At 40.2% G+C, this 24,475-nt stretch overlaps 1 protein-coding gene across 1 annotated transcript; it reads left to right on the top strand.

Annotated features, from left to right (window-relative positions):
* The first annotated feature begins 7,448 nt into the window (after window positions 1-7,448).
* On the top strand, window positions 7,449-22,413 carry LOC107558985 (NXPE family member 3-like). Its single transcript, XM_016242698.1, has 5 exons — window positions 7,449-7,496; window positions 7,561-7,698; window positions 21,704-22,102; window positions 22,203-22,361; window positions 22,393-22,413. Exons 1-5 carry the CDS (start codon window positions 7,449-7,451, stop codon window positions 22,411-22,413), a joined length of 765 nt encoding a protein of 254 aa, XP_016098184.1.
* Window positions 22,414-24,475: the final 2,062 nt, after the last annotated feature.

Genomic DNA, 24,475 nt, shown 5'->3' with positions numbered 1-24,475 from the left:
TTAACTTAGGCCCTATTGTTGATTTTTCTGAAGTAAATAACATTATGTGAATAGTGACTGTTCACAAGCTGTTTTATTTACGGTCTAGGCTAATGCTTGGAAATTATGTTTAAAGTTTTCAAGTCCATTCATTATTTGTAGCATGCAAGCCACCCAATAATCGCAGCTTTGTGCTTTGTTACTACAAAGTCTCAGCCTTCTGTCAATTTTATGATAACATACAAACAATAAACGTCTCTTTAATTTGTAGTGAGATAATTCATAGAATGACGGATGCCACAGACTTTTTTTTTTTTTTTGGAGGAGTAGGCCTATCGGTGAAATTTTCACATTAACTTCACACAATATAACCTGATTTTATTATCCTAATTTTGACTTTATTCTTAAAATATTATGACGTTAATCTTATTTATTTAGTTATCTTTAAACGTTGCACAAAAATGCTGCCGTATAGGCTACTGAATGCAAACACAATTTTGGCACAGGGGTCCAAAAAACAAACAAAAAAATTTATAAAAAACAAATAAAAGTAAATAAAATTGTGAGGGGATATTTGAATTATTTGTTAATAAACTAATGTTTTCTGAGTCAATGTTGCAAAACTTAATTTGACGAACCTGACTCGCCATCTCCTCATTGGACATGCCTTTAGAAAGAAATGCACGGATTACATAATGAAAGATTTTTTGTTTTCGATTTGAATTATTTTGTTTTAAAATATATTTATCATGTCGGTGAAGCGCTCCTGCTCAAGACCAAGACGACAGGAAGCGCATCCTGTTTGTTTTCCTTATTTTACAAAAGCACAAGGTTTTGTTGATATTGTGAGTGCACACAAATACAAGTAGAACATTTGCAGTTACGAATGATGTGTACTCTTACCTTTATGAGCAAAATTGACGGCATATTTTTAAGTTTCCACTGTTCAAAAAAAAAAACCGCAAGTGATCGCGCTGGTGCCTCCATGTACTGCAAAGCGCGACTCAGCTTCCACTCTCCGCACAAACGATTGGATATGCGCCTAACAGCGCTCATTTATCTTGGTTAAATGTTTAAATTAATACTGTGAAATGCATGGTGTTTTATGTCTGTTTATTTTGGTTTGAGAAGGCTAAATTGATCAAACATAATGCTCAACTCACTGTCTGCCGCTGCCGCTTGGTTGTTCCTTTAAAAACAAAAAACTTGAATTTAACAAACATAAAATGTTCCAAACATATTTCTAAATTAACTTAATAAAGAAACAAAAAGAAATATGCCATTAAAAACCAAAATTGAACTATTTTAATAGCTGTGTAATGGGGTAGAGAGAGAGAAAAAAGTCATGGTATCCAGTCGGACTTGGGCCGAGAATTCTCATAAGCTGTTGGACAAGGGCCGGGCCCATGCAGAGCTCTATTCTTTACCTCGTTTCAATTAAAAGTTCCCCCCAGCTCGGCGGGTCCCAAAACTTCCTGGGCCCATATGTACCTGCATACCCAGACGCTACACCACTGCCCAGGTCTATCGAGATGTTGCAGAATATAATGCAGTTCCATGCTGACTGCATCATCTGCAGACCTGTTTGCTCTGTACACAAATTGAAGAGGATCCTGCAAGGGTCTAGTGATGGCTTTCAGGTAGGTGAATACCAATCTCTCAAACGACTTCATGACCGCAGATGTGAGAGCGACAGGTCTGAAGTCTTTAAGTCTAGTGATTTTGGGTTTTTTGGGGAACAGAATGATAGTTGAGCATTTGAAGCAGCAGGGAAATTCACACAGCTCCAGAGATCTGTTGAAGATCTGTGTGAAGATGGGGGCCAGTTGGTCAGTGCAGTCTTTTAAACAGGCAACGTCTGGGCCTGAAGCTTTCCTAGTCTTTTGTTTTGAAGACCTGTGAATAGTGAATGTGTGAAGTGCAGATCAAAGCAGGTGTGGGGTGTGAGTTATGGCACTTTTCCACTGCGTGGTACGACTTGGCTCGGTACGGCTCAGTATGGCACGGCACGGTAGGGCTCGGTTCGGTTTGTGTTTCCACTGCAGTTCATTACCGCTTTAGAGTGGGCGGGATTATTCATATGTCGTTATAGTTGGGCCGACTCTACTACCACGACTCCTAAAAAAAACTTTTTCATTCCACGTCGCCCCATCAAGCTCTCTCTGGATCCGCTCCTCTGCTATCAATGAGAGGAACGTCTGTTCTTCCGCAACAGACAACAAAACTTTTTGGTTGTTAAAAAAGGTGCGCTCGTTCAAAACAGTTGCGTTCGATCCTTCGCTGGCTGTGCTGATTTAAATCTAGTGGTTCTTTTGTGTTTGTGTCGCAAGTTCAGTGACGTAGGTAATGACGATTCTCTCCGGCCAATCCGTGATCAGCAGTGTTTACACGTCACGTTTTGGTAATGGTACGGTTCACTTGGAACCCCAACCGAGGTGGTACTAAAAAAAGTACCTGGTACCAGGTACTGTACCCAGTGGAAAACCCCCCAAAGTGAACCGTACCGTGCCGTACCATGCAGTGGAAAAGCGACATTAGTGAGTTTGTCCTCCATTTGTCGATCCTCCACTGATCGGGGGATGGTGAATTTATGAATTTTGAAGCCTGAATAAAAGTGCCGGAACTTAAAAGCTAAACTTAGGCTATAGTCTATAAAGGAACTACAGAACCACGATCGCTCGCCTTCGACGTCACCACCACCAGGATTTACTTCTGTGGATGAATTTTAACCCACGCTACATGAAACTTTTCATATAAACTGGAATAAATACAAAACTAGAGCCAAACTGAAATGAGACATTAGTAATAAATAATATAGTGAACAAATGAAATAATCATAACTAAAGGACATAGGTAAGCACGTATTTCTGTACATTTCGAAACAAGGTGCATTAAAAGTCAATAAATCCTTAATATGAATATTTTAATTAAAAACGTATCTCCACGTACTATTCAATACAATTCTAGTGCATTTAATCTATTAACAGCAGAGTGAGCAAGTTTTTGGATGGTAAGATTAAACTTAAATTAGTGAATAAAATACAACATTTCAGCTATCATTTTGTTAGGGTGGGTAACATTACACAAAATTTTATTTTATCCTTGCTTCTAGAAAATCCTCAATCTTTCTGCTTTCTAACAACTGTGGCCGTAAACATTTAATTTTAACGTGGCTTTAAGCACTATGCATTGTTAAAGTTTCACTTTCACCGCGACTAAGCTGGTAAATGTGATGTTTACATGGAATAATCATATGGTCCGAACCCAGAGCCGTATCAGTAGGAAAGCGATAAAACAAGCATCTTCCATCCGAACACTTGTGTGGCATTTTGGGGCAAAGCAAAAAAACATTGTCAAACAACAATATAAAATGCGGGAAACTATTAATTGGTTATTCAACAATTAATTGTACTATAAATTATACTACAATTGGAATATACTGTAAATTGATCAACTGTTCAGCGTGATGACGTTTAATGTCTCTGACGGTGCCTGTAGTCCCATTTAGCAACTTGTTAGCAACTGTCTTTTTTAAGAAACATAAGTTTTAAAAAATCACGAGTGGGGTGTAACTGGTAGGGGATTTAATCAAACCTCCATTCAAAAAAACCCATTGACTCTGCATGGGACGATGGAACCGGAAGTGCTAAAATGCTAACTCGCTTCCGGGTTTTTGCCTACAAAGTGACATCATAGTTGCACCACTCTATTACAACTAACGGTAGTTGTCCAGTTCATACAGCGCATGTTTTCCGAAAATGCGGTTGTGAGTGCTGAAAATAGTAAATAACTGTAGCCTAATAGTACTGTGGCAAAATGAGCATGATGAGAAAAAAATATTTATGGTACAGTATTTAGAAGTGCTAACTTGCAAATGTTATCCTAGGGAACTATTTCTACCTCATCTAACACTTAAATTTAATTTTATCACTGTAAACTAATGCCTTTTAAACCTTTTTCTTTTGCTCTTTTTGATTAACATTTATATAAGAAATGCACGGATCTGTTATACTGATCTACATCTGATATTTTCTTTACTGTTTACATTCACTTAAAACAACCGACTGTGCTTACAAGGATACTTGTCAAAACAGCCATTGGTATTCACCTGCTGTCTGAGAAGGCTATCTGTTTGTGCACTTCAGGTGTGTGAGCGGTGCGCATAGAAATGCTCTATCACAGTGTGTGCGTACTGCACTGAGATGTATTGGGCTTAAATGGCTTAAAATTACTTTAATGTTTAAACTGACAAGACTTAAAACATGTGAGAATGAAAAACTTTCTTGAGGAAGCAGCACTGGCCTGATCGTTAAGATAGTTTTGGGGGGCTAAGGTGACAGATAGGGGGCTGAAACCCACCTAAAAAGGGTTTAGAACCACCTCTGGTATAGTGTACGTAATTATACTGAAATATAAATATATAACCAGTTTACCTGATTTAATGTGATGGCTAAGCCTGTTTCTAAGATAACATGCCAATCCGTGGTTGGATTTCCGACACGGCTAACTGTAAATCATCTTTCACTGTCAATAAGCGTGACTGATACTCGAGTCAACTCTGCTCTAACTGTCGACTAGCAGTGGGAGTCAAATTGCCCCCTAGTAGATGGCTAAAGATTTGCTAACTCATATTCATAAATCCTCAAGGGAATGTCTCTGAATTAACTGATGCTCGCGCCCCCCTTGACAGGTGCTGGCGCCACCCTGGGTTGAAAACCCCTGACCTAATGCATAGGTTAATTAGGTTAATATTTTTGGGTTGAATAAAACAGGCCACCAGGGCACCATACAGACTTTATTAAAGAATGTGCTGATTTTATTTCTGAGTTAGTGCTGGCTGCAGATAAAGTTTTAATTGTTGGTGATTTTAATTTAATTTTAATCTTCCTGATTTATTGCAATTCCTTAGCATATCCAATACCTCAGAACAACTTGATGATGTAACAGAAACTATGGACTCTCTTTTTTAACATTTTAGATACGGTTGCTCCTTTACGCTTAAGGAATATTAAGGAAAACAGTCTGACACCGTGGTATAATGAGCACACTCGCACCCTAAAGAGAGCAGCCCGGAAAATGGTGTGCAGCTGGAGGAAGACAAAACTAGAGGTATTTCGTATTGCTTGGCAGGAAAGTACCCTATCCCAGGGGTTTTCAACCTTTTAGGACATGCGCCCCCCCCAACACCCAACACCCAACACCCCCCCCCCCATTACTGTATTCACACCGAATTACTTTATTGACATCAGCATAACGCAAATATCCATTAAAGCTATTAAAGAAGCAAATTATTTTTCTTTTGCTCTTTTTGATTAACATTTATATAAGAAATGCACGGATCTGTTATACTGATCTACATCTGATATTTTCTTTACTGTTTACATTCACTTAAAACAACCGACTGTGCTTACAAGGATACTTGTCAAAACAGCCATTGGTATTCACCTGCTGTCTGAGAAGGCTATCTGTTTGTGCACTTCAGGTGTGTGAGCGGTGCGCATAGAAATGCTCTATCACAGTGTGTGCGTACTGCACTGAGATGTATTGGGCTTAAATGGCTTAAAATTACTTTAATGTTTAAACTGACAAGACTTAAAACATGTGAGAATGAAAAACTTTCTTGAGGAAGCAGCACTGGCCTGATCGTTAAGATAGTTTTGGGGGGCTAAGGTGACAGATAGGGGGCTGAAACCCACCTAAAAAGGGTTTAGAACCACCTCTGGTATAGTGTACGTAATTATACTGAAATATAAATATATAACCAGTTTACCTGATTTAATGTGATGGCTAAGCCTGTTTCTAAGATAACATGCCAATCCGTGGTTGGATTTCCGACACGGCTAACTGTAAATCATCTTTCACTGTCAATAAGCGTGACTGATACTCGAGTCAACTCTGCTCTAACTGTCGACTAGCAGTGGGAGTCAAATTGCCCCCTAGTAGATGGCTAAAGATTTGCTAACTCATATTCATAAATCCTCAAGGGAATGTCTCTGAATTAACTGATGCTCGCGCCCCCCTTGACAGGTGCTGGCGCCACCCTGGGTTGAAAACCCCTGACCTAATGCATAGGTTAATTAGGTTAATATTTTTGGGTTGAATAAAATCAAATAAATGAGATGTTACCACATGAGAAATTGTACATATTCAATAAAGAAAAACACTTAAAGGAACTTAAAGGCTTTACTCAAATGAAAACACTTTCATCATCCTCATGACAGTACATGCTGGTTTTGTCTCATATCTAAAGGCTACAATACACACCAGTTTTTGTTCTGTGCTGAGTTATACAATCGAAAACTTTCATTATAACATACAGAGTGTATACACGATGTAAATAATAGATGCAGTGTAGAGAGATTCATTGGTAATAACAGAACTTTGTGAGATCGCGATGAACAAAGAGTGAAAGCTTTTTAAGGGAGCTAGCGCTCTTTGTGAGCTTTCTAGGCTATAATCCATTCAAAATGTATAACTTTTGTTTCCCCTTCAGGAACTCGAGCTGCGTCGAAACGCTATGGGAATGCCTTCACTGTGACCACGTTCTGAATCATGTGTGAAATCAGTCCAATGGATGGGCAAGACATCATGGGCGGGGTGACGTAGTGACCAGGAAGCTTAAAAGCACGTGCGGTGGAACCGGCGTCAGCTTTCTGTCATTCAGCAAGCGATTTGTGTGTGTGTGTCAGTCAACTCTTTGTTGTGAGTCTTATTTAGTGTTGTTTGTCCCAACCAATAAGCTCCATTATGTCTAAAGCTGAGGCTAAGACAATAAGACTAAGCACTTGAAGGGCAAGAGCAGACAGCGTTATAGGCTGTGTGTTCCTCCCTGCCCACGTTATATTACGGGCGGGGATACACACAGTCTGTGTGTGGTCTGCTTGGGAGCGAAGCACGTAGAGCCGGCTCTCGAGGGAGCTGACTGCCCACATTGCGAGCGTCTGCCGCTGTGTATGCTTCGCTCCTGGAAGGATCTCTTCTTCCTTACCCATGCACCAGATCCAGTGCCCGCTCTCTGGGATCGGAAGCCTGCTCCGTGGTTTCTTCCCTCCGGGGAGAGGGCTCGATGCTCCGCCTGTCTTCCTCCGTGGAGGTTGATGTGGAGGGTGTCGATGAGGATTCGCCCCCTCAATTGCCTCAGTATGAGGAGCTAGTAGAGGTAGTTACTCGTGCCGTTGCCAAGTTGAACATTGATTGGCCCGCTGAGAAACAGGCTCAGAAAAGCAAGTTGGATGAACGCTTTCTCCGCCTCCTCCACACCGGAACCTGCCATTCTTCCCCGACCTCCACACCGAGGTTTCGAGGTTGTGGGCAAGGCCATTCTCGGCCTGCCTCTTCATCCCTGCTTCTGACTACTATGGCAATGTGGCGGGATTGAGTGAGCGCGACTACAGGGTGATTCCCCGGGTTTAACAGACGCTTGCTAGCTATCTGTCCCCTGGTGCAGCATTGTCCTTGAAAGCTCCGGTATGGCCCTCCAAGCCGCTGCGTACAACGTCAGCGCTGGGGGGCAAAGGGTACACGGCAGCGGGTCAGGCTGGTGCGTGTCTGCACACAATGGCTGTGTTACAGGCGTACCAGGCTGACCTGCTGAAAGAGCTGGATGCGGGCGAGGAGATCAATTCTGAGAACATAACTGAGCTCAGAAGAACCGCTGATCTGTCTCTCCACGCCACCAAGGAGACCGCCTGCGCTATTGGACGGTCTATGGCAGCTATGGTGGCAGCGGAGCTTACCAATATCGGGTTCTTTCTTTCGGCCTTGCACTCTCACCCCGCACTTTCACAAAGTGTGTGGATGCTGCTCTGGCTTCACTGCGACTCCAGGGCATCCGCATACTGAATCATATCGACGATTGGTTTATACTAGCTCAATCGGAGCAGGTGGCGGTTCGGCATCGAGATGTCGTTCTTGCCCACATGAAAGCGCTGGGGTTAAGAGTAAACGCCAAGAATAGTGTGTTTTTTCCATTACAGAGGACCACTTATCTGGGTGTGGTGTGGGATTCGACCATGATACAGGCACGTTTGTCCCCTGCTCAGATCGAGTCGATCCTCACAGCAGTCACGAGAGTAAGAGAAGGCCGGTCACTCAAGCAGTTTCAGAGACTGCTGGGTCTGATGGCAGCTGTGTCCAACGTGATACCTTTTGGCCTGCTGTAGATGAGACCCCTACAGTGGTGGCTCAAGACCAAGGGGTTCTCTCAGAGGGGAAACCCGCTTCGCATGCTCAAGGTCATGCGGCGCTGTCTATGTGCCTTAGACATGTGAAGGAAACTTTGGTTCTTTTTTTAGGGCCCGGTGCTGGGAGCTCCTTGTCGTCGCGTAACTCTAGTGACGGACGCATTCCTCACTGGTTGGGGAGTGGTCATGAGTGGCTGCTCGGCTCGCAGTCTGTGGAGTGGTCGCCATCTCACGTGGCAGATCAACTGCCTGGAGAGGCTGGCCGTGTTTCTAGCATTGAGACACTTCCTCCCGGACCTAAAAGATCGCCATGTGTTGGTGCGCACCGACAACACAGCGGTGGTTTGCGTTCGCGCCCCCTGTACAGGCTGGCGCACCAGATCCTTGTGTAGTCCCAGGGCAAACTCCTCTCGCTAGGAGCAGTTTACATCCCTGGGCATCTCAATATGGGAGCAGACATCCTGTCGAGGCAGGGGCCCGAGGTGGTGAAGCAGATATGGAGAGTTTGTGGCCAGGCTCAGGTAGACCTGTTTGCGACTCGAGAGACATTGCACTGTCCCCTCTGATTCTCTTTGACTCATCCAGCTCCACTGGGGCTGGATGCCATGGTACAGACTTGGTCAAGGCTTCGTCTGTACACTTTTCCCCCAATCACTCTGCTCCTGGGAGTTCTGGAGAGAGTGCGCCGGGACGGGGTCTGTCTACTGCTAGTGGCCCCGTTCTGGCTGGGGGTCCGTCTACTGCTAGTGGCCCCGTTCTGGCCGGGCCGAGTATGGTTCTCGGACCTGATTTCCCTCCTCGACGGCTCTCCATGGGAGATTCCCATCAGGAGGGACCTCCTCTCACAGGCGGAGGGTACGATCTTTCACCCCCACCCGGAGCTGTGGAAGTTATGGGTGTCCCTAAGGTTCCCTCCTCTACACCATGGCCTGCCGTACTCTAGGCCTTCTGTCCTCCTCCCTTCCCGGGAGCCCGACCAGCAGAAGCTTAATTGTGTATGTGTGCAGTGCGAGCACTGGACACATACGTCCACAGAGCTGCCATGTGGAGAAGGGCGGACCAACTATTCATGTGCTACGGTCCCCCTAAGAAAGGTCTTCCTGCTACAAAACAGACCCTCAGCCGGTGGATAGTGGATGCCATCTCCATTGCTTATGAGTCCTCTGATCTCCCCTCGCCTCTGGGGTCAAGGCTCACTCAACTAGAAGCGTAGCGGCCTCCAAGGCCTTTCTGGCAGGTGTGTCTATGCAGGACATCTGCAACGCAGCGGGTTGGTCCACGCCCCTCATGTTCATCAGGTTCTGTGGCCTAGATATGCGAGCCACTCCTGGCTCTTCTGTTCTCTCACCCTAGCTGTGCTCTTCCACACTAGGCAGGGATTTGTAAGTCTGGCGGTGTGGGCATACTCATAATATCCCATAGCGTTTCGACGCTGCTCGAGTTCCTGTAGGGGAACGTCGTCAAGTTATGCATGTAACCATGGTTCCCCTAGGGAACGAATTATCTCAGTGCCATACTTCTGGGCATCCCTGCGAGTGCTTGCTTCATTCCTAGAAACTGACGCCAGTTCCACTGCACGTGCTTTTAAGCTTCCTGGTCGCTACGTCACCCCGCCCGTGACTTTTCGCCCATCCATTGGACTGATTACACATGTGATTCAGAGCGTGGACACGCTGAAGGTGTTCCCATAGCGTCTCGTTCCCCTTCGGGGAACCATGGTTACATGCATAACCTGGAGACGTTTTCTGCCGCACACACTTTGCATTGTTTTGAGAATGACATCCGCATACTTATGCGGAATTCACTCTCAAAATAGCAATGGTTGACATAGTGATTACTATAGCAATGGATGGGACAATATTAAACCTGGCCTGGTTGATACGCTTTTATTGTAGAACTATATACAAAAACAACAAAATACAAATGCTCTAAATAAAATAAAATAATTTGATAAATGCATATTTACAATGGGCACTTAACTCAAATAAGTATTAAGTAATAAAACAAATACCTAGAGAAGGCTGACTATAATCAGCTTGCTTCCATTTAGTTGGATAAGCCTACTCGTTACCTGAATTAAAAAAGCTCTTCTTGTCTTCAATGATGCAAGGACAAAGTTTGAGCGTGCACACGCAATATCTGAGCGAGAGTAAAGCCAATTCATAAGAGAACACTGTATATTGTAAAGAGCATGTCCAGTTTTGTGTGAGAGTGAAGGAAATTGTCTTGCGAGTAGAGAGATTCGTGCTCGCTCATTACATGGATGCGCTGTCGCGCTATATTACAGTGCTCTCGACATTTGTCATTGTCTAAAATTAAGTTTATGAAGAGAAGAAAGCCGCCTGAGGAAGCTTCCTATTGCCCGCCACTGATACCGTTAGAAATTTCATAAAAACAAGCCAATCGCAAGACATCTGATAGGGGGGCACCTGGAGTGGTCAACCAGATTTCAGGTGCCACCCCTTGCCATTTGGAAAACAGAGTCCCTGCTTCAAATAATAATTAACAAAGAAGTATTCAGATAGCCTAATATTTTTGTGGTAATAATAACAGACCTAAGTGAACAACAGCCTTTAAAATGACTTGAAATGCTTTATATAAAAACAATGAGGGAATAATGATTGGTTAATTAATAATAATCATATGGTTTCATTGAATAACACTGTTAAGATACATAATGTAATACAAAATAAATAATTTACAATTGCCTGCAAAGGGTGCCAAAAGCCTGGTAATTGCTGTTGTTACACTTACAGGACTATCGTACTCGGTTACTAACGTAACCTCGGTTCCCTGAGATACACGAACGAGTACTGCGTTGCTAAGACGCTATGGGAAAACTCCTTTTTCTTCGATGACAGAAGCCTTTTTTAATAATGCAGTGTAACTGCACGGCCATTGTTTCGTGCAGTGATATTAAAAAATCGAACCAATTGCTCGGCAGCGGAGCTGCACGAGCCTATGGCGATGGAACCCGCCAGAGCCCGCCAGAATGGGCGGGAACATCTGGCTATATAACCGGGCCTGCTGCCATAGGATCCTCAGGTTACTTCGACTCAAGAGACGACTGAGTCATGCAGCTGCATAGCACGGCTAGTTACACAGTACTCGTTCCCGTATCTCAGGGAACCGAGGTTACGTTAGTAACCTATTATGTTCCCTATCGATACTTCACTCGTACTGCATCGCTAAGACGCTATGGGGAACCAGTACAATCTGGCCGTGTTATGCTAGACTCATACTTGAACTTGCCGGATTCCACTCTGTCTTGGAGGGGAAAGAGCCACGTCCATGCACTTCGTAAAAGTGTGGGGAGCCAGGGACAGTCCGAATGATAGGACCGTGTATTGATATGCCACTCCCTCAAAGGCGAATCGGCTGTGTTGGGGGGTGTAACAAAGTTCGTAGTTCAATGAAGAGGGAACCGGCGAATATTTAAACATATTTTAATAACAAAATGAATACAAAACTGAAAATAGCGTGACAGCCCCTCACGGACGACTGCCGCACACAAACAAAACAAAATAAAGTCCAGGGCTTGTCCTCTTTCGTCCTTCACTGTCGTCGCTCCTCCTTTTATCCTTCCGGAGCTCCTCCGTGCTCGAGACCGGTGTGTGGCACAGGTGTCGCTCATTATCATTAACTCCACCAGCCTCGCTCCGTTCCCACGGCTCTCGGCCCCACCCCACTCGTCACATACCCCCATCGCCCCTCGCAGACCGTCCTCCCCCTCTCTGGGGGGAGCTGATCACGGCGGCTGAGGCATACCTGGGGGTAAGGACAGGCGAGGTGAGAGAAAAGGAGATGGAAGGATGAGGACAGACCAAGATGAGAAAACCTACCCGTACCACTCAAATTAGAAAACATTATTATAAGCTAACCGTTGTGAATCGGGCTAAAGGCGATAATTTTGAACACTGGCTGGTTATGTACTTGCTCAAATATTGATTTTTGGATCATTTTTAGCCAAAAAAAGTTACGGACTGCAGCTTTAACTTATAACTGTTTATTTAGAAGTGCACTCAGTAATTCTTCAGTGACTAATATCTTCTGCTTCATTTAATGCAGGGTCAATAACCTACTGAAATTTGTTACAAAAGAGAATGAAGCGGTTTTTCATTTAATTTATTATTGTTTATTTTGATATTTAATCTTTTAAAATGTTTTATTTAATATGTGTAATTTTAGTTTGTATTTTTTTAATTTACTTATGTTTTTTAACTAAAAACTGTTTATTTAGAAGTGCATAGTACTGAAATTTGTTACAAATGAGAATGAAGCTGTTTTGATTTAATTTATTATTATTTATTTTGATCAAATTTAATCTTTTAAAATGTTTTATTTAATATGTGTAATTTTAGTTTGTATTTTTTGCTAGAACTACAATTGTACTTTGTAAATAATACAGTTTAATTACAATGTATTTATCTATTTACTTTAATATTTTAATAATGTTCTATTTTGACCCCTATCGTAGGTGTTTTTTTTTGTTGTATTTTTTTACTTCCATAATATTTGGGAGAGGGGGCATAACAATACAATTCTGCTTAAGGCAACTATTTGGCCAGTAGCAGCCCTGATAACGACATGCCTATAATCCCACCCACTCTAAAGCGGTACTAAACTGCAGTGGAAATGCAAACTGAGCCGAGCCGAACCGTACCATGCATGGAAAAGCACCATTAGGACGATACCAAGGACCAGACGAGGGAGAGGGGGCCCGGAACGCGATTTATGGGTTCCGGCCCCCATATATATATATCTTAACTTGACTTGACTTCTGACAGCGGCAGTTTCAGGCATGTTTAATATTGTGTGCAAATCAATTCCCACACTTTCATGCCTTGTAAGTTGTTACCTATATATAATAAAAGGAAGAAAAATGCTTTGCCCAGCTTTTTGTCTCTGCTCATTGCAGGACTCTATACACTCTTAAAAATAAAGGTGCTTCACGATGCCATAGAAGAATCTTTTTGTCTAAACGGTTCCATAAAGAACCTTTAACATCTGAAGAATCTTTCTGTTTCACAAAAGGTTCTTTGTGGCGAAAAAATGTTCTTCAGATTATAAAAACGTAAGAAAGAAATGGTTCTTTAAAGAACCTTTGACTGAATGGTTCTTTGTGGAACCAAAAATGGTTCTTCTATGGCCTCGCTTGAAGAACCTTTTGAAGCAACTTTATTTTTAAGAGTGTAGGGTAGGCTATATTTCGAAACCCGAAAAACAGGTCTCATCACTTCCGCTTGTCGGAGAACATGTTAACAGCTGTAATAAATAGGCCTAATAGTGATATCTATGGACTTTTAAGATAATCAGTTAAACTGTTAAGCTGTTTTTTTTTCATTGTTGACGTTTTATTTAATTTTTATATCTAAATGTTAGTGAATAGAATAAAAATAAAAAAACTTTTAGATATCAGTCTGCATATGTGATGGACATTGGTTATGATAATCTTTGGTATCTGCTTTGAAGGCATCTTGAGTAAAACTGCTTCAAATTTAACAAAGCATATGCAAAATGCTTGAACCGGAAGCGATGACCGGTTAACAGAATACGAAAGTCTGTTGCGCATAACCTGTATTCTCTACTTCTCCTTAAGACCAGAAGAGTCAGTTGTAAGCTCTGCCTACTTGTACCTCCATCCCTATGGTGACTCATTCCCTTTTTTCAACAAATCAGAGGCGTCATTTGAACTAATTAATATTCATGAGCCAAGACTACCCTTCCGGCCACACTTGTATCTGTTTGTGAACTGGTTTGGTGACTTTAATGAGCGGTCTGTTTGCGGGCATTAGCATGACAGTGATGTGGTCTGAGGCACCGAGGTAGGGGAGGGGGAGGGCCTTGTAAGCTCCTCTCTCTGGAGTGTAGATGAGACAACCTGAAAAACACAGACTGAAACAGACTTTATATGAGAAACATTTAGGCTACCATTAAATGAAAACACCATCGGACTATTACTTTTACAGTTACATGTCTTATAAAGTATGCCTTCAAAAAATAAAATGGAACTTGAATCTCAGGACCAACACTGTAAGTTATTTCAGAACACTTCTTAATATTAATAGGACAATTTCAGATATGATTGGCTCATAGCACAAAAGCTGCTTTAATTTTTAATGGTCTCACCAAAAAGAAAAGAAAAGAAAATTATTTTCATTTTGTTGTACCTTTGGGCACCATTTTCCCCCATTCAGCATTGATTTTTACTGAAATTGGTTCATAACCACAGTAGGTTTAATAAATTGACAACATATTGCTTTTACAGTTCACAGGGAAAGATCATGTTTACGGAGGTTTTTTACTGGGCTGTGTCTATTGGTAATCATTTGTTGTCTGGTAAGTTCATTCAAATATTTATTTCTCACAGTTGCTTAGCTATTAATCTTGTTCTGTACACACACAGTTCAGTAATTTACATGACTTTTACAATTATTTTTGCAAAAATTCTATGCAGTGTTCGTAAAAGAACTGAACAACTATTGTTAATCAGAGGTGGACAGTAACAAAGTATATTTTCTTGATTACTGTACTTTTTAAGTACCTGTACTTTACTTGAGTTCTTTTTTCTGGAAACTTATGACTTTAAATGTAACCACTTCATTTGAAAGACAAACATCATACCAAAATTATATATATATATATATATATATATATATATATATAATATTGGTCAACTCACTTGGTTGTCATATCAGAGAAATATTTTCAGAGATATTGTGATCTTTTTTTTATATATATATATATATATATATATATATATATATAATATTGGTCAACTCACTTGGTTTCTATAGGTTTTTAACATTCTAAAAGATCTTCATTCCACTACAAGCCAGTATATTACGTAGGCGTGTAATGTATTGTAAGTTGCTTCAGAGGCATAAGGTATTGAAAGTATTGCAAGTATTACAAACAACAATAATAAAACAGTGCATTGACATAAAAAAGGAAATTTACTTTTGGTACTTAAGTACTTTTAAAAGCAAGTACTTCAGTACTTTTACTTAAGTAAAAATCTGGTATGGATAGCCTTAGTAATATTAAGTAGGCGACTTATAACCACAGTTGTACAAACAGGCCTACCATGGTTAAACTATAGTGTAGTGTGTGTAGTTTGTTTTATATAATAGGCTAAATGTGTTTATTAGGCGAATTAATTAATTTTAATAGTAAAACCATATGGTTAATTTTTGTTAAGGGAAGTTGTAAAAGTAAGTTAGCCAGCTTACATAACCTTTCACAGTTACAGTAATTGTGTATTTAGTCAGCTTAATTAGGCTAATAATAGCCTATAAAAAAAGCTAAGGAATCTATGATCAGGATGTTAAAATAAATTAAAAAAACTCACCTTTCAGAGCAAACATTATTAAACGTGTCCCAGCCATGTTAGTCACTTTGCAGTTACCTTAAACATTTCAGATGTGGTCTGTTCATATATGAAGCGCGTTTCTGTTTTTGTTTGTGTTGTATTTGCATTGCGTTTTTTTGTTTGTGTTGTGAGTATTTGCAGCGCGTTTCTGTATTTGGTTGTATTATGAGAATTTGCAGCATGTTTGTTGTCAAATTGATGAAGATGTTTTCTTTATTTGCATGTGTGTGTTTTTTTTTTTCATTTGCAGCGCGTTGAGCTCTCTCGGTCACACACACACACACACACACACACACACACACACAACATCATCAATACTACAATGACAAACTCGCTTATATTAAACACAAAACTTTTATGAACAGGACGAGAAAGACTTATATATGGCATGTTTGTTGTCAAATATATTTTCATGTTTTCTTTATTTGCATGTGTGTGTTTTTTTTTTTCATTTGCAGCGCGTTGAGCTCTCTCGGTCACACACACACACACACACACACACACACACACACACACACAACATCATCAATACTACAATGACAAAGTCGCTTATATTAAACACAAAACTTTTATGAACAGGACGAGTAAGACTTAGCTATGTATACCCGCGTTGAAACAAATATAAAAGGTTTGTTGGATTTCCCCCTTACTTTAAAACGAATGCTTAGTTTGTGGCCTATCTCATTATTAATAATGCAAAACAAACAGACCAAAAAAAAAAAAACCTTGGCCATGCAATAAGAGTACAATGACAAATTCAATTAGCTATATTAAACGTTGAACTTTTATTAACAAAATGAATAAGGACAATATGTTTTACCAGCGTTGTAACACAAATGAATGGCCGTTCGATTTCCCCTTAATTTAATACAATAATTTGTGGTTCATTGCTATTTTATTTATTTATTTAATTTTTATGAAAACACAGCAACAGTAAAGACAAACTCACTTATATTAAACTAAGCAATTAAACTTTCATTAACAAAAGTTGCACTTTTGAATCCGCAATCATCTTCTCGCATGTCATGTCGTTTGCACCCGTAAGACCTTCGTTCATCTTTCTAACACAAATGAAGATATTTTTTGATGGAATCCGAGAACTTTCTGTCCCTCCATAGGCAGCAACGCAACACGCATTTGAAGCCCAGAAAGGTGGGAAAGACATTGTTAAAGTAATCCATGTGACTACAAAATATTAATTTAATCAAAACCAAGTCACTGAAATGTAATAATAGCCTACTTCTGTGAAAGCTTAACTGAACTGAACTGCGGCCAGTTGCATAGCCACTATGTTAAAACTGTCTTAAGAACAAGTTGGACAAACTAGCAGTTAACCGATTTGAATTCAGTCTTATTTTTCAGATTCAAATTAGACCAATCTACCTTTGACTTGTTAGTGAGTGAGTGTGTGTGTACGTGCATGTGATGTATGTATGTGTGTGAGACAAAGAGAGGGTGAGAGATAAGTAAATTAGTCCACATTAGACTTTTTAAAAACCTTTTTATTTAAAAGAGAGACACCTGACTATTGAAAGTTTGTTTTTTAATTAATCCATAAAATAAAAATGTTGTTATGCTGTGGCAATTACATGATATGAGACAGAATGTTGGAACGGTTGCAACAACATGTTGACAGCTGTGATAAAACTTGCTATACTAGCTTGATACAATATCTTTGACACACATAGCTATGACTATTAGAAGCTAAGAAAACACTGATTATAATATGACTTCACAGCGCTTCATGCAAACAGCCTAGTATGACAAAACCTTTAATCATACAAAATAACTTATTTCACCAGGATTTTTTTTTAATATCATCACTGTAGCTCATTCCTGATTGAAGCAATAAACCATGATGCAACCGCCCCCACTCTCCCCTAGTTCTATGCAGGTCTTGACCGCATTACAGTTCCATATCACTTCACCAAATGTTTTCAGTTATTTCAAAGGTGCTTACAGCCTACAAAAGCAGAAGAACCAAATGTTTTATCTACGTAAAGCACGCATTCTTTCTCCTGCTCTCTCTCAGTACAAACGCACACATACTGACACGTGCACTGCACAGAAACTTGTTTGTCCGAGCTGCCCTACGACTTAATCACTAAAATATTTCAGCAGCTGAAAAGCTACATGACATTTCTCACTATAGCGAGGTAATTATGTTGTTGTTCTTGGAGCAGTAAATGTGCAGTTAATTAGTAAATTCTTGCATGGCCGAATTTGGCTGAATATGGCTTAACTTCAAAAGATCAGGGTTGCGTTTCCCAAAAGCATAGTAAGCCTACAGTCATGGCCAAAAGTTTTGGAAGTGACATACATTTTTGTGTTTTGCAAAGTTTGCTGCTTCAATATTTGTAGATAATTTTTTCACATGTTTCTATTGTATACTGAAAACCAATGCGAAGCATATAAGTTTTAAAGGCTTTTATTGGCAAAAATATATATATATAATGAGTCAATATTTACAGTGTTCTTCATAACCTCTGCAATTCGCTCTGGCATGCTGGATATTAGCTTCTGGGCCAAATCCTGACTGATGGTGATCCATTGTTGCCTTATTAGTTCTCGGAGTTTATCACAATTTGTGGGCTTCTGCTTGTCCCCCCCCCCCTTTGGGCCCCCCTTCCCTATTAATATAATAGGCCTAACATTACCACACAAGCAAACAAAAATATTGGCTTTTGCCTTGGAACTCTCCCATGGATGCCGTTTCATCTGTAATTACTTTAGTAGTTATTTCCACGAGTACAAATCTTAATGTTTAAGCATATAATGATATTCTAGGGAATTGTGTGCTTCTAATTTTATACCAATAGGAACAGGACCCTTTTCTTTTCTAACACGACAATACCTCTGTGTATAGGGCAAAGTAAAAAAAATGCCTTATACACAGAGGCATTGTTGTGTTAGAATAGAAAAGGGTCCTGACTCCTGTCCAAACTATTAGTATAAAATTAGAAGCACACAATTCCCTAGAATATCACTATATGTTTAAACATTAAGATTTGTACTCGTGGAAATTAAAGTAGTCAAAAATGTTCATTAAAAGGTGGTGTCCCAATACTTTTGGCAATATAGTGCACAAGCCAACCTAGCCTTTAAAGTCACACCAGAGGTGTTCAGCTGGGATTAGGACTTTGAGTAGGCCCTTAGATTCGTCCTAACTCCCCCCCTAGCGGCGCCCCTGCTCAGCAGTATTCAGCAGCAGCTTGCTTTTGACTATTAGGTATCAGTAACATAAATCACTCAGAACCTGTTTTATGGACATAGACTTTCTGTACCACACTATTCTGCTGATATGGAATGAGTTTGACTACTTAATCAGCTATATTAATAGAAATGCTTCACTGGGGCAAACAAAAAAAATGTTCTCAATCATAATCTTACTTAGCTAAATGTGACTATTAGCTTAACAGCTATAGTATATAGTATAGCTATAGTATTCTTTGTTTGCTAGCTAACGTTACCTATGCACATACAGCATACAATGTTCTACATTATGAACCTTAACCCAAAAACCTTTAGCTTCATACACTGTACATAATTGTGACCCTGCCTGTGGAAACCCAGCTAAAGTATTTTTCTTAAACAGTGGATGAGTAATTCACTCTTCGATTTGTTTAAAATCCTCCTTTGAGATCTTTTTGACAGACATGTTGTGTATTATTTTCAAAGTGTTTATTGCGGCAAAATAGAAGCGCAGCCGTGTATCCGGTTGCCATGCCAACCTCATGCGCTTCCTGCTGCTGCTCTATGTAATCCGAGTGTGAATTTGTAGATTTTCTATAGCAAAACTAAAATGTGTTTAAAAGTGCGGCTGACCAAGTCGTCTGGCTTGGTTTGCCCCCCTCGAACTCGAAGACATCTCTAATTTGACAGTAGTTTACCATCTGATCTCACTCAGTGACTCTAGGCTACGTAGGAAGGGACGAAACCATGCAGTGAATGGGGGGAGATAATTTTACCGGAAATGGAGAAATAAGCCTCTTTGGTAGATACATTTATAATTTCTATTATATTACTACTACTACTGTTATTACTAATAAAACAGACCTCTGGGAGCCCCAAAAGTGCGTGGGCCCTTAGATTCGTCCTAACTCCCCCCCTAGCGGCGCCCCTGCTCAGCAGTATTCAGCAGCAGCATCTACTAATAGCGAATCTTCAAGTTGAACTGCTTCAAGAACCTCGCTACTGAGAAATGTTATGTAGCTTTTCAGCTGCGAAACTCTTTTATTGATAACTGGGCAGCCGCAGCGCTGATGACAAGTTTCTGTCCGCGTCTCCGCATGTGTGCGCGAGTGCATGTCTATGTGTGTGTGTGTGTGTGAGAGAGAACGGCAGAAAGAAAGCGTGATTTCCATATATAAAAAAGGTTGAAGACATGGAAATAGTGTGTAATTTTTTCCCTATTGTTTGTTATATTTATTTGTAGATATCCCATAGTATAACAAAAATATTATATATCTCTTCATTGTGTTTGGTCTTTGGGATTGAGATCCGGGGAGCTGTCTGGCCACGGATCCAAAATTTAAATGTAAGGATCTTTGAGCCACTTCTTTATCACTCTTGCTTTGTGACATGGTGCTCCATCCTGTTGGAAAATGCATGGATCATCACCAAATTGCTCATGTATCATTGGAAGAAGTACCATTCTTTATTCAGGGCAGTGTTTTTGGGCAGAATTATGAGAGAACGCACTCCCTTGGCTGAAATCAACCCCACACATGGATGGTCTCAGGTTTACTGTTGGCACAACACAGGACTAACGGTAGCGTTCACCCTTTCTTCTCCGAACAATCGATTTTCCAGATATCCCAAACAGTCAGAAGGGAGCTTCATCAGAGAAAATAACTTTGCACCAGTCTTCTGCTGTCCAATCCTTGTCCTTCCTGCAGAATTTCAGTCTGTCCTTGAGGTTTTCCTTGGAGAGAAGTGGCTTCTTTGCTGCCCTTCTTGACACCAGGCCGTTGTCCTCTCACACCAACCTGCTGCCATTCCTGAGCAAGCTCTGCACTGGTGGTGACACGATTCCGTAGCTGACTCCTCAGGAGGAGATGGTCCTGGTGCTTGCTGGACGCTCTGGGACGTCCTGAAGACGTCTTTACTGCAGTCGAACCTCTCTCCTCGAAGTTCTTGATGATCCGGTGAATGGTTCTTTCAGGTGCAATATTCTTTGTAGCAATTTCCTTGCATGTGAGGCCATTTTGATGCAAAGCGATGATGGCTGCCTCACTGTGCGTGGTTGTCCTCTCACACCAACCTGCTGCCATTCCTGAGCAAGCTCTGCACTGGTGGTGACACGATTCCGTAGCTGACTCCTCAGGAGGAGATGGTCCTGGTGCTTGCTGGACGCTCTGGGACGTCCTGAAGACGTCTTTACTGCAGTCGAACCTCTCTCCTCGAAGTTCTTGATGATCCGGTGAATGGTTCTTTCAGGTGCAATATTCTTTGTAGCAATTTCCTTGCATGTGAGGCCATTTTGATGCAAAGCGATGATGGCTGCACGTGTTTATTTGGAGGTAACCATAGCTAACAAGAACACAATGATTGGAAGCACTTCTTCCCTCCTTTTATAGCAATCAGTCTGCTTTTACAATCTAATTAGTATGATAGTGATTTCACCTGACTAGTACTCATTCACACTTTCACATGTGCTGCTGATATGATTAGTCAATTAATGTTAGCTAGTCATTTTGTGTCAGGATCAAAAACACAGTGAAATTAGTTTTTTTGTGAAAAGTTCATTTTTTGGCCAATGAAGCAGTTATTAGAAGTAATTTTAGCAATTATTTCAAATGCATCTGACCACTCTGCACAATAATCTATAAACAATGTGAATGAACACCACAACAGCTTAAGCAGCAAACTTTGCAAAACACAAAATGTATGTCACTGCCAAAACTTTTGGCCATGACTGTATTGCTGTCAACAGACCTGGAACTACTCACTAGTTTTTGAAAATAATTGCTCACCTTAGAGCATTCATCAACCAATCAGAATCACACATTTAACAGTGTGGTATAATATACATATTATGCTATTTAGTATCCTAAGTGAACTTATTATTGTCATGATTTTTTGGTTTAGTTTTAGTAATATAATCTACAAGCATGATTCCCACAAAGGAGGACCTTTTGATTAATAATCATTTATTATGTATTTGTAGGTTGTATGGACTTATATTGGTAATGAAAGGAAGAAACCTCCACCAAGCTTTTTGTCTCAGCACGTTCCAGGACTCTCTAACTCTCCAAACTCCACTTCTTCAGGATTCAGTTCAGAAGAGTCAGTTGTAAGGTCATTTTTCTCTGAATTTGGAATCAGTTTAGATGGCTACTCCAGGTTACAGCAGGCTGTTTACTGGGACGGGCCTGACAGGTCAATCACAAGTGTGTCCATGAGTACTAGTCCAGCCCACACCACATTCATCATTGAGAACCTGAAAGAGAGCTACCAAACTGGTGAGGAGCTTTTTGTTACGGTGCACGCAAAGGACTTTGACAGTAAATCCAAGAGTTATGGAGGCGACTTTTTTCAAGCCAAGCTGTTCTGGTCTAAAACTAAGGTGAGTGATTGAACACATTATTTTACTAGAACTAATTAGCTGTTGTAATGTACCAGGGTCAGATGGAGAGAGTTGTACTGAGAATGTTCCTCTGTCACAGGCCAGTGTGTTTGGGGAGGTGGTGGACCTGCTCAATGGCTCCTACTCTGTGCGTTTCCTCCTGCCGTGGGTCGGCGAGGCCCAGGTGGCTGTGCGTCTAATTCACTCCAGTGAGGCTGTGCAGGTCCTCAAGCATCACAGAGATACTGACTCTGACAGGGTGTACTTTTATGGATTTTATGAGGGACCAGGACCAAATAAGACCAGGCTGAGTCCGTTATAATCAAGACTGTCAACACTGGCTATAAGGTAAGCTTATACAGTATCGTGTGTTCAAATACAAGGAGGCCACACTGTGATGGCACGTTCAGGGTTGATGTTGCGTTTCTCTGTCTTTTTAATAGGATATTTTCGGGAGTGATTGGTATTCTCTACAGTTGGACAGAATTCTGCGTTGGGCTTTTCAGGATGTTGGTGTTTATATTCTGGATGTGTGGCAAATGACGGCCTGTCACTACAGCAAAGAGAACATTCATCCAGGCCCTGTCATCATCAAAAACGAGATTGACGTTTTACTTTCTTTTATTTGCCCTGAATGAAATAAAATTATCTTGCCAAGTGAACATTCAGTTTATTATAGCAATTAAAAACCTTTCCTTAATTCTCCACTCCAATAATTTTTAAACATTAAAGTCATTTATTTAAACAGGCGTGTGCACGTTTACAACAAGTCACCTGAAATAACTAATACTGACACATTGGAGATAACTGGAGTTGTATTCCTGCTTCTGTCTATATGGTCATAGCTGAATAACCAATTTGGGTTATCACAAACATAAATAATGTAGACGATAATTTACTTAGCTTTCCCTGCATAAGTATTTTATCTAAATTCAATTAGCTCAAAATTAAATCAAATAAAAATAAAAGCAATGCCATGGCCAACTAGAGATGGTTAATTCAATAAGAATCCACAGAAAATAGCTCAAATCCTTAACAACAAATGAGACAAAAAATAAATAAATAAATACTAATAAAAAACTCTGTTAAAATAGATCTGTATTGAGTCTTGGAGTGTAAATGCAAACTAATAGACCTGCCACTTTTTACAAGTAATATGATTCTTTATTCCTCATTTTATCTGTAGGGTAGACTGAGTACAGTTGAGACACTTTCTGCTTTTTTCATCACTACACAAAAACTAGATGCTGAAATGAAGTGATTTTTCACAATATATTTCTTTTGCTTATGTACTAAAATATCATAAATTGATAATAGCCATAAGTAGTTTATATTTTTCACAATTAGCTCATAAACATAAGGTGCATTTTTGTCTCAACTGTACCCATATGGTGTACAGTTGTGACAGTACCATGGTACAGTTGAGACACCCATTCTTAATGCTCTAGAGCTGGCTAACCACTTATTGCAAATGTAATAAATTACAAAATTACAGTAGTGCATTAAAAAAAAATGCTTTATTTAATTCAGATTCAGTTAAACAAATAGGAACACATATTTAGCACAGTATAAATGTAAATATAACAGGAAAAATAACAATATACATATCGGTATATTCTATGACCCTACCCCTAAATCTACCCATTAATCGAAACTTTCTGCATTTTTACATTTTGTAATCATTCTGTATAAATTATAAGCTTGTTTCCTCACGGGGACCTAAAAAATGTTCCCATAAGGTTAGAATTTACTGGTATTACTATACTTGTGGGGACATTTAGTCCCCATAGGTAATACCACTACACAAACACACACAGCCTCTGAATATGCATTTTATTTTCTATGATTGAACTGTTACTGTATACATAGCGACCTATAAAGGGGGTATCAACTAAATAAAATGCTATGTAATCCTTTTAACATTCCTGTTAGAAAACATTTCCATTAATAATAGACAGTTAAAATATCACAAATATAAATTTTTAACAAAATTTGCGTAGCATGTGTGTAAATGTGACTTTTAACTTATCACAACACTGTACAACTAAACAGCATGTGAAGCAATAGGACACCAATACGGGTACAGTTGATACACTGTGTCTCAACCGTGCCCCACTGACATACTCACACGTTTCTCTAGATTATGAAAAGACCTTGCATGGCACAATGTCATGAAATATGTCTATTTTTAGAGCACAGATTAACGTTTGCAATGATATATGGGAAATTTAACAATCATAAAAGAATAATAAGCTATTCATTGCGGAAAGGACATGGCGAAGTGCAAATCTCACCGTGTAAAAAAAACGTTTGCGATATTTTTGGAGCGGAAAGACGCACACATTTCAAATTTCCCACGATCAAAGAGAACAC

Source organism: Sinocyclocheilus grahami, unplaced genomic scaffold (assembly GCF_001515645.1).
Source record: "Sinocyclocheilus grahami isolate Dianchi unplaced genomic scaffold, SAMN03320097.WGS_v1.1 scaffold671.1, whole genome shotgun sequence".
Classification (NCBI taxonomy): Eukaryota; Metazoa; Chordata; class Actinopteri; order Cypriniformes; family Cyprinidae; genus Sinocyclocheilus; species Sinocyclocheilus grahami.
Note: the sequence above shows the minus strand (reverse complement) of the source record. Positions and strands in the feature narration are given on the sequence as shown.